Here is a 20,139-nt window from a genome sequence, read left to right as displayed (position 1 = left end):
CCAATCCACCTAACCTGCACATCTTTGGACTGTGGGAGGAAACCGGAGCACCCGGAGGAAACCCACGCACACACGGGGAGGATGTGCAGACTCCGCACAGACAGTGACCCAAGCCGGAATCGAACCTGGGACCCTGGAGCTGTGAAGCAATTGTGCTATCCACAATGCTACTGTGCTGTTCTCACCCATCAGTCTCTTTCTACTCAAGGCAATACAAGCCAAGTTAATGTAACCTCACCTCATAAGCTAACAACAAAGAACAAAGAACAAAGAAATGTACAGCACAGGAACAGGCCCTTCGGCCCTCCAAGCCCGCGCCGACCATACTGCCCGACTAAACTACAATCTTCTACACTTCCTGGGTCCGTATCCTTCTATTCCCATCCTATTCATATATTTGTCAAGATGCCCCTTAAATGTCCCTATCGTCCCTGCTTCCACTACCTCCTCCGGTAGCGAGTTCCAGGCACCCACTACCCTCTGCGTAAAAAACTTGCCTCGTACATCTACTCTAAACCTTGCCCCTCTCACCTTAAACCTATGCCCCCTAGTAATTGACCCCTCTACCCTGGAGAAAAGCCTCTGACTATCCACTCTGTCTATGCCCCTCATAATTTTGTATACCTCTATCAGGTCGCTCCTCAACCTCCTTCGTTCCAGAGAGAACAAACCGAGTTTATTCAATCGCTCCTCATAGCTTATGCCCTCCATACCAGGCAACATTCTGGTAAATCTCTTCTGCACCCTCTCTAAAGCCTCCACATCCTTCTGGTAGTGTGGCGACCAGAATTGAACACTATACTCCAAGTGTGGCCTAACTAAGGTTCTATACAGCTGCAACATGACTTGCCAATTCTTATACTCAATGCCCCGGCCAATGAAGGCAAGCATGCCGTATGCCTTCTTGACTACCTTCTCCACCTGTGTTGCCCCTTTCAATGACCTGTGGACCTGTACTCCTAGATCTCTTTGACTTTCAATACTCTTTAGGGTTCTACCACTCACTGTATATTCCCTACCTGCATTAGCCCTTCCAAAATGCATTACCTCACATTTGTCCGGATTAAACTCCATCTGCCATCTCTCCGCCCAAGTCTCCAGACAATCTAAATCCTGCTGTATCCTCAGACAGTCCTCATCGCTATCCGCAATTCCACCAACCTTTGTGTCGTCTGCAAACTTACTAATCAGACCAGTTACATTTTCCTCCAAATCATTTATATATACTACAAAGAGCAAAGGTCCCAGCACTGATCCCTGTGGAACACCACTGGTCACAGCCCTCCAATTAGAAAAGCATCCCTCCATTGCTACCCTCTGCCTTCTATGGCCTAGCCAGTTCTGTATCCACCTTGCCAGTTCACCCCTGATCCCGTGTGACTTCACCTTTTGTACTAGTCTACCATGAGGGACCTTGTCAAAGGCCTTACTGAAGTCCATATAGACAACATCTACTGCCCTACCTGCATCAATCATCTTAGTGACCTCCTCGAAAAACTCTATCAAGTTAGTGAGACACGACCTCCCCTTCACAAAACCGTGCTGCCTCTCACTAATACGTCCATTTGCTTCCAAATGGGAGTAGATCCTGTCTCGAAGAATTCTCTCCAGTAATTTCCCTACCACTGAAGTAAGGCTCACCGGCCTGTAGTTCCCGGGATTATCCTTGCTACCCTTCTTAAACAGAGGAACAACATTGGCTATTCTCCAGTCCTCCGGGACATCCCCTGAAGACAGCGAGGATCCAAAGATTTCTGTCAAGGCCTCAGCAATTTCCTCTCCAGCCTCCTTCAGTATTCTGGGGTAGATCCCATCAGGCCCTGGGGACTTATCTACCTTAATATTTTTTAAGACACCCAACACCTCGTCTTTTTGGATCACAATGTGACCCAGGCTATCTACACCCCCTTCTCCAGACTCAACATCTACCAATTCCTTCTCTTTGGTGAATACTGATGCAAAGTATTCATTTAGTACCTCGCCCATTTCCTCTGGCTCCACACATAGATTCCCTTGCCTATCCTTCAGTGGGCCAACCCTTTCCCTGGCTACCCTCTTGCTTTTTATGTACGTGTAAAAAGCCTTGGGATTTTCCTTAACCCTATTTGCCAATGACTTTTCATGACCCCTTCTAGCCCTCCTGACTCCTTGCTTAAGTTCCTTCCTACTTTCCTTATATGCCACACAGGCTTCGTCTGTTCCCAGCCTTTTAGCCCTGACAAATGCCTCCTTTTTCTTTTTGACGAGGCCTACAATATCACTCGTCATCCAAGGTTCCCGAAAATTGCCGTATTTATCTTTCTTCCTCACAGGAACATGCCTGTCCTGTATTCCCTTCAACTGACACTTGAAAGCCTCCCACATGTCAGATGTTGATTTGCCCTCAAACATCCGCCCCCAATCTATGTTCTTCAGTTCCCGCCTAATATTGTCATAATTAGCCTTCCCCCAATTTAGCACATTCATCCTCGGACCACTCTTATCCTTGTCCACCAGTACTTTAAAACTTACTGAATTGTGGTCACTGTTCTTACTGAATTGTGGTCACTGTTCCTGCATTTATTTTAGTGGGTCATTTTATAATAATAATCTTTATTATTGTCACAAGTAGGCTTACATTAAGACTGCAATGAAGTTACTGTGAAAATCCCCGAGTTGCCACACTCCGGCGCCTGTTTGGCTACACAGAGGGAGAAATCAGAATGTCCAATTCATCTAACAGTGGGCGGTACTGTAGCACACTGTTGCTTCACAGCGCCAGGGACCCGGGTTCGATTCCTGCCTTGGGTCACTGTCTGTGCGGAGTCTGCACGTTCTCCTCGTGTCTGTGTGGGTTTCCTCCGGGTGCTCCGGCTTCCTCCCACAGGTCCCGAAAGATGTGCTTGATAGGTAAATTACTCTCCCTCGAGAGCAAGAACATCCTTCCTCAGAGAAGGAGACCAAATACCGCTGCAACAGCTCCACAGCAGACGCCATCTCCATGGCCCTGCACTCTACCCTGGAACACCTAAATAACAAAGACACCGATGTCAGAATCCTATTTATCGACTGCAGCTCAGCCTTCAATACCATCATTCCTACGAAACTCATCTCCAGACTCCATGGCCTGGGCCTCGGCTCCTCCCTCTGCGACTGGATCCTGAACTTTCTAACCCACAGGCCACAATCAGTAAGGATAGGCAACAACACCTCCTCCACGATCATCCTCAACACCGGTGCCCCACAAGGCTGTGTCCTCAGCCCCCTACTATACTCCTTATACACCTATGACTGTGTGGCCAAATTCCCCTCCAACTTGATTTTCAAATTTGCTGATGACACCACCGTAGTGGGTCGGATTTCAAACAATGACGAGACAGAGTACAGGAATGAGATAGAGAATCTGGTGAACTGATGCGACGACAATAATCTCTCCCTCAAGGTCAACAAAACGAAGGAGATTGTCATCGACTTCAGGAAGCATAGTGGAGAACATGCCCCTGTCTACATCAATGGGAACGAAGTAGAAAGGGTCAAGAGCTTCAAGTTTTTAGGTGTCCAGATCACCAACAGCCTGTCCTGGTCCCCCCATGCCGACACTATAGTTAAGAAAGCCCACCAACGACTACTTTCTCAGAAGACTGAGGAAATTTGGCATGTCAGCTACGACCCTCACCAACTTCTACAGATGCACCATAGAAAGCATTCTTTCTGGTTGTATCACAGCTTGGTATGGAGCCTGCTCTGCCCAAGACTGCAGGAAACTACAAAAGGTCGTGAATGTAGCCCGTCCATCACGCAAACCAGCATCCCATCCATCGACTCTATCTATGACTACTCTCTTCCACCTCCTTCCTTCAGGAAAAAGATACCAAAGTTTGAGGTCACGTACCAACCGACTCAAGAACAGCTTCCTCCCTACTGCCATCAGCCTTTTGAATGGACCTACCTCGTATTAAGTTGTTCCTTTCTCTACACCTTGCTATAACTGTAACATTATATTCTGCAGTCTCTCCTTCCTTCCCTATGTACGGTATGCATTGTTTGTACAGCATGGAAGAAACAACACTTTTCACTGTATACTAATACATGTGACAATAATAAATCAAATCAAAACAATACTCCAGGTGTGGCCTCACCAAGGCCTGTACAATTGCAGCAACCCATCCCCGCTTCCATACTCGAAACCTCTTGCAATGAAGGCCAACATACCATTAGCCTTCTTTACCGCCTGCTGCACCTGCATGCTTACCTTCAGCGACTGGTGCGCAAGGACACCCAGTTCCCGCTGCACACTCCCCACTCCCAATTTACAACCATTCAGGTAGTAATCTGCCTTCCTGTTTTTCCTTCTAAAATGAATAACCTCACACTTATCCAAATACTGCATCTGCCATTGATTTGCGCACTCGCCCAAACCTGTCCTGAATTTGGTATCATCTGTAAACCTTGAGATGTTACATTTAGTTCCCTCATCCAAATCATTAAATATATTGTGAATAGCTGGGGTCCCAGCACCGATCCCTGTGGTACCCCACTAGTTACTGCCTGTCAATTTGAAAAGGACCCATTAATCCCTACTCTTTGTTTCCTCTCTGCCAACCAGTTTTCTATCCACCTCAATATATTTGCCCCAATCCCACGCGCTTTAATTTTGCACAATAATCCCTTATGCGGGACTTTGTCAAACGCCTTCTGAAAGTCCAAATATACCACATTGACTGGCTCCCCCTTGTCGACTGTACTGGTTACCTCTTCAAAGAATTAATCTTTTATTGTCACAAGTATGAAGTTACTGTGAAAAGCCCCTAGTCGCCACATTCCGGTGCCTGTTTGGGTAATCTGGTACGCGAATTGGACCCGCGCTGCTGGCCTTGTTCTCCATCACAAACCAGCTGTCTAGCCCACTGAGCTAAACCAGCCTGTATCTATGGGTACTCTGTTTTCTGCCAGCCAGCCAATCTTCTGTTCAGTCGAATATATTACCCCTTACACCATGAACATTAATTTTTCAATTTTATTAGTTAAACCCAATTTCTCTTATGATTTTCGAAATACCCTGCTATAACCTCCCTAATAATGGATTTTAGCAATTTCCCTAAGACAGATGTAAGGCTAAGTGGGGCTCCAGTTTCCTGTTTTGTCTCTCTCCTTTCCTGTATAAAGGTCCGACATTTGATATTTTCCAATCTGCAGGGACCTTCCAGAATTGAAGGAATTCTGGAAGATTATAACCAGTGCCTCCACTAGCCACTTCTATTGAGACCCTAGGATGTTGGCCTCCAGGATCTATCAGTCTTTAGGTCTGATAGTTCTCCCAGCATTTTTTCCCCGGTGGCTGTAATTGTTTTCCAATCTTCCCTCCCTTTCGCCTCTTGATTTCAAGTATCTTTGCGATGTTTTCTAAGCCTCCTGTGAAGATGGACACAAAATGCCTGTTCAACGACTCTGTCATTTCCTCCAACACCCGCTTTCCTGTTTGGACAGAGGAACTAAAGTGATGTTGGTTCTCTAGAGAGTGGAGGCAATGATGAATTTTGTTATCTATGCCTTTGTCAAGAGGAGGCTCCCAAAATATGGAAAATAATCCACGTGGGGGATGTCCTGTATTGCCATCGGATCTGGTTGGAAAAGAACATCGACAATTATCTATTAGCCCGCCCCACCTGTAGACACTTTATCTTATTTTATAAAATTAACAGTATGATTGAGCAGTGTTCAAAGCTATCAGAGTGCAACGTCCTATTGTTAAATTAATGGATAGAAGTCCTAATCAATCACACTGAAGCTGAACGGACAGTATTTCAATGAAAAGCAAAGGCCTAGATTTTGGGCTAACATTTATTCCTTCGCAGTAAAATTCGCCTTATCTCTCGCTCATAGATAAGTCAGTCTGGTTGAATGAATGTAAGTAATGTTTATTTCTTTAAGAACACATTTTGGTATGTTCACACAAAATTAACTGGAAAAGACCTTTTTCCTGTTTGTCTCAATGTCCTTGAGACACCAACGAGTGGGAGTAACAACTTCAAGATAAAAGTGACTTCAGATTTACAAAATTAAAAGTCATTTCAACGAAGGCCTTTAAGGTAATTTTTACCAATGCTTCAAGGATTCTCATGCGGCTATAATTTCTCTGCTAATCAGATAGACGGATCACACTCTTAAGGGTATCCTTATCTGGGTTTAGCCCCTTCCTTAGTTTCATTGGTTCTAATTCTCAGCTGAGACCCGCTTAATTCGTTCAGGAAAGTGTCAGTCACTTAACAGGCAATTGATTAATTAGACATTATACCAAATTAATTAGCTATCCCACGACTCTTGTCCCACGTTCAAACTCCCTACATCACATCTGGTCTCAGTTACGAGATTGTTTCAAACTCGTTGAATGTGCCCTCATATCAGTAAGAGTACTAGCAGTTCATTACTCGTAACATTTGAGTCAGTCATCGACAGTATTCAAAAGATTTTATAGCTTACTCATATTTCTACAAATTCAGTAATTTTCAAGAATCGTTTTAGCTAATATTTTGAAGGATCCCTCTCTATTTTTTTTTTTTTTAATAAATATTTTATTGAAAATTTTTGGTCAACCAACACAGTACATTGTGCATCCTTTACACAACATTATAACAATACAGATAATAATGACCTTTTTTATATAAACAAAAAACAACAAATAAATAAATATTAAATAACAGAAATGAAAACTAGCCCTAATTGGCAACTGCCTTGTCACAGGCTCCCCCCCCCCCCCCCAAAGTCCTGGGCTGCTGCTGCTGCCTTCTTTTTTCCCCCATCTATCTTTCCGCAAGATATTCGACGAACGGTTGCCACCGCCTGGTGAACCCTTGAGCCGACCCCCTTAGGACGAACTTAATCCGCTCTAACTTTATGAACCCCGCCATATCATTTATCCAGGTCTCCACCCCCGGGGGCTTGGCTTCTTTCCACATTAGCAATATCCTGCGCCGGGCTACTAGGGACGCAAAGGCCAAAACATCGGCCTCTCTCGCCTCCTGCACTCCCGGCTCTTGTGCAACCCCAAATATAGCCAACCCCCAGCTTGGTTCGACCCGGACTCCTACTACTTTCGAAAGCACCTTTGTCACCCCCATCCAAAACCCCTGTAGTGCCGGGCATGACCAGAACATATGGGTATGATTCGCTGGGCTTCTCGAGCACCTCGCACACCTATCCTCCACCCCAAAAAATTTATTGAGCCGTGTTCCAGTCATATGTGCCCTGTGTAATACCTTAAACTGAATCAGGCTTAGCCTGGCGCACGAGGACGACGAGTTTACCCTGTTTAGGGCATCTGCCCACAGCCCCTCCTCAATCTCCTCCCCTAGCTCTTCTTCCCATTTCCCTCTTAGTTCGTCCACCATAGTCTCCCCTTCATCCCTCATTTCCCTATATATATCCGACACCTTACCATCCCCCACCCATTTCTTTGAGATGACTCTGTCCTGCACCTTTTGTGTCGGGAGCTGCGGGAATTCCCTCACCTGTTGCCTCGCAAAAGCCCTCAATTGCATGTACCTAAATGCATTCCCTTGGGGCAACCCATATTTCTCAGTCAGCGCTCCCAGACTCGCAAACTTCCCATCCACAAATAGATCTTTCAATTGCGTTATTCCTGCTCTTTGCCACATTCCATATCCCCCATCCATTCCCCCCGGGGCAAACCTATGGTTGTTTCTTATCGGGGACCCCCCCAATGCTCCGGTCTTTCCCCTATGTCGTCTCCACTGTCCCCAAATCTTCAGTGTAGCTACCACCACCGGACTCGTGGTATAGTTCCTTGGTGAGAATGGCAATGGGGCTGTCACCATAGCCTGCAGGCTGGTCCCCCTACAGGACGCCCTCTCTAATCTCTTCCACGCCGCTCCTTCCTCCTCTCCCATCCACTTACTCACCATTGAAATATTAGCGGCCCAATAATACTCACTTAGGCTCGGTAGTGCCAGCCCCCCCCTATCCCTACTACGCTGTAAGAATCCCTTCCTCACTCTCGGAGTCTTCCCGGCCCAAACAAAACCCATGATACTCTTTTCTATCCTTTTGAAAAAAGCCTTCGTGATCACCACCGGGAGGCACTGAAACACAAAGAGGAATCTCGGGAGGACCACCATCTTAACCGCCTGCACCCTCCCTGCCATTGACAGTGCTACCATATCCCATCTCTTGAAATCTTCCTCCATCTGTTCCACCAACCGCGTCAAATTTAGCCTGTGCAATGTGCCCCAATTCTTAGCTATCTGGATCCCCAGGTAACGAAAGTCTCTTGTTACCTTCCTCAACGGTAGGTCTTCTATTTCTCTACTCTGCTCCCCTGGATGCACCACAAACAGCTCACTCTTCCCCATGTTCAATTTATACCCTGAAAAATCCCCAAACTCCCCAAGTATCCGCATTATTTCTGGCATCCCCTCCACTGGATCCGCCACATATAGTAGCAGATCATCCGCATATAAAGATACCCGGTGTTCTTCTCCTCCCCTAAGTATTCCCCTCCATCTCCTGGAACCTCTCAGCGCTATCGCCAGGGGCTCAATCGCCAGTGCAAACAGTAATGGGGACAGAGGACATCCCTGCCTTGTCCCTCTATGGAGCCGAAAATATGCCGATCCCCGTCCATTCGTGACCACACTCGCCACTGGGGCCCTATACAACAGCTGCACCCATCTAACATACCCCTCTCCAAACCCGAATCTCCTCAACACCTCCCACAGATAATCCCATTCCACTCTATCAAATGCTTTCTCGGCATCCATCGCCACTACTATCTCCGTTTCACCCTCTGGTGGGGCCATCATCATTACCCCTAACAGCCTCCGTATATTCGTGTTCAGCTGTCTCCCCTTCACAAACCCAGTTTGGTCCTCATGAACCACCCCCGGGACACATTCCTCTATTCTCATTGCCATTACCTTGGCCAGGACCTTGGCATCCACATTTAGGAGGGAAATTGGTCTGTAGGACCCGCATTGTAGCGGATCCTTTTCCTTCTTTAAGAGAAGCGATATCGTTGCTTCTGACATAGTCGGGGGCAGTTGTCCCCTTTCCTTTGCCTCATTAAAGGTCCTCGTCAGTAGCGGGGCGAGCAAGTCCAAATATTTTCTGTAAAATTCAACTGGGAATCCGTCCGGTCCCGGGGCCTTTCCCGTCTGCATGTTCCTAATTCCTTTCACCACTTCTTCTACCGTGATCTGTGCTCCCAGTCCCGCCCTTTCCTGCTCTTCCACCGTGGGAATTTCCAGCCGATCCAAAAAATCCATCATTCTCTCCCTCCCATCCGGGGGTTGAGCTTCATACAATTTTTTATAAAATGTCTTGAACACTTCATTCACTCTCTCCGCTCCCCGCTCCGTCTCTCCTTCCTCATCCCTCACTCCCCCTATTTCCCTCGCTGCTCCCCTTTTCCTCAATTGGTGTGCCAGCAATCTGCTCGCCTTCTCTCCATATTCATACTGTACACCCTGCGCCTTCCTCCATTGTGCCTCTGCAGTGCCTGTAGTCAGCGAGTCAAATTCCACATGCAGCCTTTGCCTTTCCCTGTACAGTCCCTCCTCCGGTGCTTCCGCATATTGTCTGTCCACCCTTAAAAGTTCTTGCAGCAACCGCTCCCGTTCCTTACTCTCCTGCTTCCCTTTATGTGTCCTTATTGATATCAGCTCCCCCCTCACCACCGCCTTCAACGCCTCCCAGACCACTCCCACCTGAACCTCCCCATTGTCATTGAGTTCCAAGTACTTTTCGATGCATCCCCTCACCCTTAGGCACACCCCCTCATCTGCCATTAGTCCCATGTCCATTCTCCAGGGTGGGCGCCCTCTTGTTTCCTCCCCTATCTCCAAGTCTACCCAGTGTGGGGCATGATCCGAAATGGCTATAGCCGTATATTCCGTTCCCCTCGCCCTCGGGATCAATGCCCTACCCAACACAAAAAAGTCTATGCGTGAATAGACTTTATGGACATAGGAGAAAAACGAGAACTCCTTACTCTTAGGTCTACTGAATCTCCATGGGTCCACCCCTCCCATCTGCTCCATAAAATCCTTAAGCACCTTGGCTGCTGCCGGCCTCCTACCAGTCCTGGACTTCGACCTATCCAGCCTTGGTTCCAACACCGTGTTAAAATCTCCCCCCATTATCAGCTTTCCCGTCTCTAGGTCCGGGATGCGTCCTAGCATTCGCCTCATAAAGTTGGCATCGTCCCAGTTCGGGGCATAAACGTTTACTAAAACCACCATCTCTCCCTGTAATTTGCCACTCACCATCACGTATCTGCCCCCGTTATCCGCCACTATAGTCTTTGCCTCGAACATTACCCGCTTCCCCACTAATATAGCCACCCCCCTGTTTTTCGCATCCAGCCCCGAATGGAACACCTGCCCCACCCATCCTTTGCGCAGCCTAACCTGGTCTATCAGTTTCAGGTGCGTTTCCTGTAACATAACCACATCTGCTTTAAGTTTCTTAAGGTGTGCGAGTACTCGTGCCCTCTTTATCGGCCCGTTAAGCCCCCTCACATTCCACGTGATCAGCCGAGTTGGGGGGCTTCCCACCCCCCCCCCCCCCTTGCCGGTTAGCCATCATCTTTTTCCAGCTTCTCACCCAGTTCCCACGCAGCTGTATCTCTCCCAGACGGTGCCCCCCCGCCCATCCTTTCCCGTACCCACTCCCCCCTTTCCCCAGCAGCAGCAACCCAGTAATTCCCCCCCCCCCCCCCCCCGCTAGACCCCCCGCTAGCGTAATTACTCCCCCCATGTTGCTCCCAGAAGTCAGCAAACTCTGGCTGACCTCGGCTTTCCCCCGTGATCACGGCTCGCACCGTGCGACGCCCCCTCCTTCCTGCTTCTCTATTCCCGCCATAATTATCATAGCGCGGGAACCAAGCCCGCGCCTCTCCCTCGGCCCCGCCTCCCATGGCCAACGCCCCATCTCCTCTCCCTCCCCACCTCCCCCATCACCGCCTGTGGGAGAGAGAAAAGTTACCATACCGCAGGATTAAAACATAAAACCCCTCTTCGCCCCCCCCCCCATTCGCCCCACCACTTTGTCCAAACGTTGATTTTCATAATCCACTCATTCCAATTTTTCTTCTACAATAAAAGTCCACGCTTCATCCGCCGTCTCAAAGTAGTGGTGCCTCCCTTGATATGTGACCCACAGTCTTGCCGGTTGCAGCATTCCAAATTTTATCTTCTTTTTGTGAAGTACCGCTTTGGCCCGATTAAAGCTCGCCCTCCTTCTCGCCACCTCCGCACTCCAATCTTGATAAACGCGGATCACCGCGTTCTCCCATTTACTACACCGAGTTTTCTTCGCCCATCTAAGGACCATTTCTCTATCCTTAAAACGGAGGAATCTTACCACTATGGCTCTGGGAGTTTCTCCTGCTCTCGATCCTCGCACCATAACTCGGTATGCTCCCTCCACCTCCAACGGACCCGTCGGGGCCTCCGCTCCCATTAACGAGTGCAGCATCGTGCTCACATATGCCCCGACGTCCGCCCCCTCCACACCTTCAGGAAGGCCAAGAATCCTCAAGTTGTTCCTCCTTGCGTTATTTTCCAGTGCCTCCAACCTCTCCACAGATCGTTTCTGGTGTGCCTCCTGTATCTCCGACTTCACCACCAGGCCCTGTATATCGTTCTCATTCTCTGCTGCTTTTGCCTTCACGACCCGAAGCTCCCGCTCCTGGGTCTTTTGTTCCTCTCTCAGCCCTTCAATCGCCTGTAATATCGGGGCCAACAACTCTTTCTTCATTTCCTTTTTTATCTCCTCCACGCAGCGTTTCAAGAACTCTTGTTGTTCAGGGCCCCATATGAGACTGCCACCTTCCGACTCCATCTTGGTTTCTGCTTGCCTTCCTTGCCGTTGTTCCAAAGAATCCGCTGCAATCCGGCCACTTTCCTCTCCTTTTTCCATCCGTGTCCAGGGGGAACACCCTTCTGGTTTACCGCACGGTGTTTTTAGCCGTTAAAATTGCCGTTGGGGCTCCTATCAAGAGCCCTAAAGTCCGTTCCACCGGGAGCTGCCGAAACGTGTGACTTAGCTGGTCATCGCCGCACCCGGAAGCAGGATCCCTCTCTATAATTGTTGAATCCAACATCCGCCAACATGGCTGGAACTGATTATCTACTCCTAATTTGTGGGGCTTCACTGTACGCAAATAGAGCACTTTGTTCCCGACTTCATGTGGAGATGCCGGCGCTGGACTGGGGTGGACACAGTAAGAAGTCTTACAACGCCAGGTTAAAGTCCAACAGGTTTATTTGGAAACACAAGCTTTCGGAGCACAGCTCCTTCGTTAGGTGGCTCATAAAAGCTCCAAAAGCTGGTGATTCCAAATATACCCATTGGACTTTAACCTGGTGTTGCAAGACTTCTTGCTGTTCCCTACTTTGCAACAGTGACTACGCTTCAAAAGTGTTTCATTGGCTGTAAGGCACTTTGGACTGTCCGGAGGATGTGAAAGAGGCTATGCAAATGCAAGTCTTGTCTTTGGGCAGTCGTATATTGGGCACTGTTTCACTCTGGTCATATGAGACACCGGGATACGGCAAAACCTTGAAAGACGATACGCGAAGGACCTCGAAGTTTCAGTGGAAAGGTGCACCAGCATCCTTCATCTGTCGTTGCACATCACCCAATGACCTTCTCCTGAGCTTAAATTTAGATTCCCTTTAGCTTGTCTCTTCGCCTGTTCGCTTGCTCAAATCAATAAACCTGGATTGGCAAGAACAGAAGATTGCCAACGAGAATTCTTGTTGACTGGTTTTAAATGAGCAATATTTTTTTGATTCTATATGTTAAATTGTTCATTCGTAACCAGGGGCAGGTGGAAGCTGCAATTGAAGAGCTGAATTTTGACCGTTACAGCATCTTTCGTCCTGGGTAAGTATATTTCCTTCATCGATATTAATTTAATGCCGCTTCTTTTTCTATATTGTTAAGTACCGCCGTGCATTTTTCATGAAATGAAGTCAAAATGGGAGTCTCAGACCACAGATGTATGGTTTGTTACCATGCTCCTTAGATTGGTGTGTTTCTCGAATGTTTCCTCACAGTAGCTAACCTATTTCTCTTCTCCGAATTTTGACTTTGAAACAGAGTTCTGATGTGCGACAGACAGGAATCCAGGCCAATGGAATGGATGGCAAGAAAACTTCTTGTCCCTGTAGCTTCCTTGTTTCCGACTGCAATCACAACCCCTGTCCTGGTGCTTGTAAAGGCCATGCTGAACAATGTTATACTGCCATCTGAAAACAAAATGGAGTTGTTTCACAACAAGCATATTCACGAGCTTAGTAAGCTTGGAGAAACTGAAACTTAAGTAGCAGAGCAGCGGGTTGCCTAGGTTTGATTTTTGTAAGAGCGCCCCATTTTCCTCGACCCTCAAATTGTTTCCTGCCCCCCCCCCCCTTCCTTCTTTGGGCCTCCCTGCTGTTCACATCGGGCAGCTCTCTGTTAATGTTGCTGCTCGATGGAGGGTCTGTTTGCTGTTCCCTTTCGTCGGGAAGCGTCTGGCTTCTGCTTGCCACTTCCTGAAGGGTGGTGGGTCCGAGATCTAAAGGTCAATGGATGAAAGATGCCAGCTATCGGCTTGCTCCCTTGTCTCGCCGTGGCCCATTGCATTGTGGCAGTGGTGAGCCATGTTGCCAGATGCACTTGTAACCAACCCTCGCCAGGGGAATTAATCATCGTTACTCCTCCGCCTGTTGCAATTTTCCCTCCTTCCCAGCCCTGTTTCTTAATGTTGCCCTGTTTTTGCATTCAGTCCCGAATTTTGAAGGTACATTAACCGTTTTAAGTGCCCAGCTTCCATTCTCAGGAACTATGTCGCTCCCTTTGGGGGAAAAAAAAAATAAGGTCTCTTTAACCTGCCTTTGGTTTTGAATTCTTGTGGTCTAGTTATGAAGTGAAAATGTACTTGTGAATTTGACATATTCTTGCCGTGTCTCAGTGTTATTGCATTGCAAGTCCTGGCGATTCTATTTTGCCAAAAGGGAAACATTTATTTCCGCGTAAGCTGCACTTTGCCTGTGTTTAAAAATAATTGGAAATTGTCGAGTGCCAGGAATTACGCTTTCAGGCTGGGTGGGTGTCAGCTCCAATGGCTTTTGATCATTGCAGAGCAGATCAATTAAAATAATGGGCTTGTGTGATCAGTTGGTGTTTTTTCTTGGCAATGAATTGAAACATTAAGAGGGTAGTACGCAATCTGCATTTGCCATGTCTAGCGCTGCCTTAACCTTCAATTGCCTCGATTTGTTTTCTACCTTGTTTCGAACTTTGCTCCTTTGGGTTTTGATTTTTGTTTTGTCCCAAGTGCTTGGAATCGTTAAGGAGGCTGCAAAGATATTTTGGTTTGTTTCATTTTGTGCACTTCATTTTCGGACACTTTTAAGCACTTTGGAGTAAATGAGGCTCCCAGTCCATCGTGGCAACATTTCAACCTCGTCGAACGGGTCGTTGTTTCACCGAATTAGCGACTTAGCTGCAAGTCTGCCGCCTGTAGCTATTCCCATCCCCGTGGCTAACAAAGTGCGCACTTTCAGTCTCACACATTGACAGCTCGGGTTTCGCCTTATTTAAACTTTTGCGTTAAAATGTCAGCCGTGTCTTGCCAAGCACACTACAAAAAGCCCTGGCAACTGCTAGGACAGTACGGGTAGATAAATTTGATTAAAAACACTAATTGTCAAACGTGCGGTACTTCTTCCATTGAGCCAAAGTGCAATATTGGATTAAACCTGCCCTGCAAGGAAGTCTGGGGTTTTGAAAGTTGGGTCATGAGGGAATGGGAACAACTATATATCCAACTCTCCCATGAAACCAAAGACAATCTCTAAACTCTTATTTTTCAATGCAATAAGACCAATCTGGGACTCTATTAGTTGCATGGGCAGCACAGTGGTTAGCACTGCTGCCTCAGCGCCAGGGACCCGGGTTCAATTATGGTCTTGGGTCACTGTCTGTGTGCAGTCTGCACGTTCTCCCCGTGTGCGCGTGGGTTTCCTCCGGGTGCTCCGGTTTCCTCCCACAGTCCAAAGTTACGCTGATTGACCGTGCTAAAATTGCCCCCAAGAGCTCAAAGGTTAGGTGGGGTTACGGGAATAGGGCAGGGGCGTGGCCTGGATGGGGCGCTCTTTCAGAGGGTCAATGCAGACTCGATGGGCCGAATGGCCACCAGCACTGTCGGGATTGCATGAATAGTTCTGACATCTCCAGTGTCCTAAAATGTCACCCTGATTCTCACTGGTAGCTGTAAAAATGTCTGGCCTTTTTTACTTTGCGTTGTGGTTTTCGTATTGTATAATCAAAAAACATCTCGTTGTTGATCAGATATTCCTTGCATTTGTTTTCATGAGAAACTGTTCTATACGTGAATGTAAATCCAATTGCAAATGTTCTCAATGTTACTTTTCAATAAATCTGACATGAACCCAACCAAACTCCTCTCTTATAATGATAACAGGAGTGTAATTCACTGTGTGTTAAGACTCTGTTTTGCACAGTTTCGAACAAAACCTACTTGGGTCATTTTTAACTTTAGGGTGGCTAGCTAACGTTTAAGTAGTTTTCAGCCATTTCCATGATGCAACGTTAATCACAATCAGTAAGTGGTTTAAAATCATTGATGCTGTAATTTACCTGTGGGTTTTATGTTTGTAACCCGGAGCACAAAAGCATGTCTCGTGTCCTCTTCCCATGGTGAGGGTGCGGAGGAGACCTTCATTTTGAGGCTCTAGCCCCATTTTAATTTGGCAGGTGAATGGCAGGTCACCAGGATGGAGGTCTTGATGCAGTTTGCTGCTGTTTGCGACCTCAGCCATGGGGCACCAGCAGAGACCTGCAGGTGGGTGCCTGGATAGAGGGGCTGGGACATGGCGATACGCAGGCAGGGGAGGGCGGGAGGAGGCAGGGCCAGATGCGGCCTGCGGTACTTCTGCTCCTGAATTCACGCAAAAAATAGTTTTTGCGTGAACATTTTTAAATTCAGGATGGGGGCATTGTGACAGACAGCTTCGCTCACACAGAATTGGGTCTTTTGCACAAAGGGGATAAAGGGATATGGTGATTGGATGGGAAAATCAATTTGAGGTGGAAGGTGAGCCATGATTTTACTGAATGTTGGGGAAAGTCGGCTGCATGGCCGACTCCTAATAATTTAAAAAAAAAAAAAATCAAAAAAATCTTTATTGTCACTTTATTAACACTGAAAGGAAGATACTGTGAAAAGCCCATAGTCGCCACATTCCGGCACCTGTTCGGGTACACGGAAGGAGAATTCAGAATGTCCAATTTGCCTAACAGCATGTCTTTCAGGACTTGTGGGAGGAAACCCACCCAGACGCAGGGAGAACGTGCAGACTCCGCACAGACAGTGACCCAAACCGGGAATCGAACCTGGGACCCTCCCTGGAGCTGTGAAGCAAAATAAGTAATCTTTTTATTGTCACAAGTAGGCTTACATTCACACTGCAATGAAGTTACTGTGAAAATCCCCTAGTCGCCACATTCCGGCGCCTGTTCGGGTACACACACGGAGATTTCAGAATTCTCAGCTGGTACGGGAATTGAACCCCATTGCTGGCCTTGTTCTGCATCACAAACCAGCTGTCTAGCCCACTGAGCAGTGCTAACCACTGTGCTACCGTGCCGCCTATTGCTGGTTTGCATGGTAAAGTGACCAATCATTTAATAACTTTCCCCCAGCGCACCACAATGGTTTTCTGTGAATGTCAGTGGGCCAGGATAACAGGACAGTAAGATTACCACCGCATTTTGGGCACCTAAAAGATTGTTTCTCAAAGATTGCCATTGCACCATTGCACCCAGAAGCCACAGACAGGGGATTTAATGCAAAACAACTTGATGGAAACCCCAAACAGGACATTTTCTATCTTGCAATTTAAAAAAAAAAAGTGTCGGTAGTCTCTTTATAAATTAGAACTAAAATTAAAATCTGGAGCATGCAATGTGACATTAATTTAAAACTGATAATCTTGAAAACAGCACCCTCTGCTGTCATTTTGAGTGCACTGCTTTTATACCCTAAATGCCATTGTCAATTATATTGTATTCAGCCAGTTTAAACAATCTTTATTTGTCACAAGTATGCTTGCATTAACACTGCAATGAAGTTACTGTGAAAAGCCCCCAGTCGCCACACTGGCGCTTGTTCGGGTACACAGAGGGAGAATTCAGAATGTCCAATTCACCAGACAAGCACATCTTTTGGGACTTGTGGGTGGAAACCGGGGCACCCGGAGGAAACCCACGCAGAACATGCAGACTCCGCAGACAGTGACCCAAGCCGGGAATCGAACCCGGGTCCCTGACGCTGTGAAGCAACAGTGCTAACCCCGGTCTACCGTAAATGCTGTTTCACAATGCATACTCTTTAAAAGTAGACAAATTGTGTATGTTGTCTACACCTCCCGCTGCCTGGGGAAAGCGGGAATCATAATCAAAGACCCCTCCCACCAGGCTTACTCACTCTTCCAACTTCTTCCATCAGGCAGGAGATACAAAAGTCTGAGAACACGCACTAACAGATTCAAAAACAGTTTCTTCCTGCTGTTACCAGACTCCTAAACAACCCTCGTATGGACTGATCTGATCTTTTCACACATCGCCACCAAATAGTACAAAACTCCTGTATGCTTCACGCGATGCCTGTGTCCATGTATTTACATTGTATATTTTATGTTTGCCCTATTATGTATTTTCTTTTCATGTACGGAATGATCTGTCTGAGCTGCACTCAGAACAATACTTTTCACGGTACCCCGGTACACGTGACAATAAACAAATCCAAATCAAAAGTGCATCAGGTACCAACATCTGAATTTAAAAAATAGCGGCAGTGCTGACGGGGAGGTCGTGTTGCGCAGTGGGTAGCGTCCCGAGTTCTGGGCCAGAAGCCCCAGTTTCAAGTTCAGAACCTGATGACCATGGAAAGTGTGGGGATAATGTGGCCAAACATGTCGATTATCAGCCTGCAGATCCTTCCAGTACACCCGATGGTAGATGGTGAAGAGGAGAGTTTCCTAGTCGGCCATACTGCAGAGGTTAAGGGGGAACCTGATTGAGGTCTACAAAATTGAGAGGTATGGACAGGGGGGATAGCAACAAGCTTTTTCCAAGAGTGGGGGTGTCAATTACAAGGGGTCACGATTTCAAGGTGAGAGGGGGAAAGTTTAAGGGAGATGTGCATGGAAAGTGTTTTACGCAGAGGGTGGTGGGTGTCTGGAATGCTTTGCCAGCAGAGGTGGCAGAGGCGGGCACGATAGCATTTAAGATGCATCTAAACAGATATATGAACGGACGGGGAACAGAGGAAAGTGGATCCTTGGCAAATGGGCGACAGGTTTAGATAAAGGATCTGGATCGGCGCAGGTTGGGAGGGCCGAAAGGCCTGTTTCTGTGCTGTAATTTTCTTTGTTCTTTGTACAATATGAGATTAGAATTGGAGCTAATGGCGGAAGCAACTGTGCAGTTCAACAGGTTTCTGCCTGGGATTCAAATTAATGATATTGAGGAAAATATTGTAATGTTTACTTTCATCACTTGTTCAGGCCTTGGACAAGAACCCAACAATTGTGCAATCTGTAAAACGGTGAGAAAAATACTTCACCATCGGAGTGATAACACTGATATATTCCAATTAAGCAAACCAATATAGTTCAAAGACCACTGATAAATAAAGTTAACAATCAGACTTAATTGCTTGCTTTTCTCTGTGTAAAAACCTTGGAGAGAACCGTTCAAGAGCCAGCTGAAAACCTGTCTTGTCAGACTAAAATCCTATGGCAAACTACAGACAGACCTGGCTCCACCCCTTAATTACATCATAAGGCATTCTTCGGTCTCCTTCCACTAAGATGTCCCATGACCTGTTTATCCAGGACTAAGCACCATCCCTCGTAAATTATCTACACCCCCTCCTCCAAAATCAAATTCAAAACCATGTTCCATTAGCCATCTACCTGTGAACAAGTAAATGGTTAAAATCAATGAGGATACAAGGTAGACCATTTGGGACAGAGGTGAGGAAAAATGTCTTCACCCAGAGAGTGGTGAGCCTGTGGAAGTAATTGAGGTTAAAACATTGCATGTTTTCAAGAAGCAGTTAGATATAGCACTTAGGGCGAAGAGGATCAAAGGATTGGGGGGGGGGGGGGATTACACTATTGAGTTGGATGATCTGCCATGATCATATTGACTGGCCTCCTAGTTTCTATTACCTCACTTTTACGTCCCTTAATCACACCTTTGGCAAACATACTGCCTGCACGTATCTTAAACCAGGGTTTTTCAGAACATTACTGCAACAAATATAAAATATATACACCAGTTATATAAATAATCTTTTCCAGTTTATTTACATGCTGCAAACGATCAGATGGGTATTCTGACTCTCCTCTTTGATATCGAACGATGACAATATATTAGAACTCTTGTACTGGGTTTCACAGAATTACGCTGAAATTTCAGCTCAACTATTCGATGTTGGGGGTTGCTTCCCCCATTAGCTCCAATTCTAATCTCATATTGTAGGCTTATCGACTTCCCCGTTTAAACTTTGTCCCAGTTCAAACTCTTGGCTAGAATGAGGATGATTGGGCAGTTTCCCTGCCAATCACACTGTCTACCACTGCTCGAAGTGATTGGGAACGAGTCACATCTACCTTTCATTATGTAATCATTCTCCACTCATTACATACTGCAGCAGAAACGCGACTCTTACATTAAAACCCAATTCCCACCCCCACCTGGAATACTTTGACTGCCAGTGTTGTCAATATTCACTCATTCTTAAAGACTGATCTGGGTCCTCTTATTGCAGGTGTTCATTAGAAAACCCCACAATCCTACTTCTTTCCCAAAAGGAGTTCTAAAATGTCTACATTAAGTTAAATCCTATCTATATTTGAATAAAACAAAAGTAACACTGGCCATCTGGGTTGGATCAAATCATTGTAAATTCTCAGTGACCGCACTAGATGGAGCTTAAAATTTTTTTTAAAAGCACAATCTTTTATTTGGATTTTAATCAGAGCCCAGCCCGTATTGCGAGTGAAGAGATATTCCATTGTCAGCTCTAACCCTGGGGCACATCGCGCTGATGTGGATGGAGTT

General features: G+C 46.7%; 1 protein-coding gene across 2 annotated transcripts in view; it reads left to right on the top strand.

The window, feature by feature from the left end:
- Positions 1-15,446, top strand: part of htatip2 (HIV-1 Tat interactive protein 2) — a 42,549-nt gene extending 27,103 nt beyond the window's left edge. For both annotated transcript variants that reach the window (XM_072466700.1, XM_072466699.1), the window contains 2 exons: positions 12,824-12,885; positions 13,102-15,446. In XM_072466700.1, coding sequence (XP_072322801.1) covers positions 12,824-12,885; positions 13,102-13,324 — 285 coding nt within the window. In that variant the 3' untranslated portion in view covers positions 13,325-15,446. The remainder of the gene's footprint in view (positions 1-12,823; positions 12,886-13,101) is intronic.
- The last annotated feature ends 4,693 nt before the right edge of the window (positions 15,447-20,139 follow it).

The sequence above is a fragment of the Scyliorhinus torazame genome, chromosome 10, assembly GCF_047496885.1.
Source record: "Scyliorhinus torazame isolate Kashiwa2021f chromosome 10, sScyTor2.1, whole genome shotgun sequence".
Classification (NCBI taxonomy): domain Eukaryota; kingdom Metazoa; phylum Chordata; class Chondrichthyes; order Carcharhiniformes; family Scyliorhinidae; genus Scyliorhinus; species Scyliorhinus torazame.
This window is presented reverse-complemented; position numbering and strand designations above follow the sequence as displayed.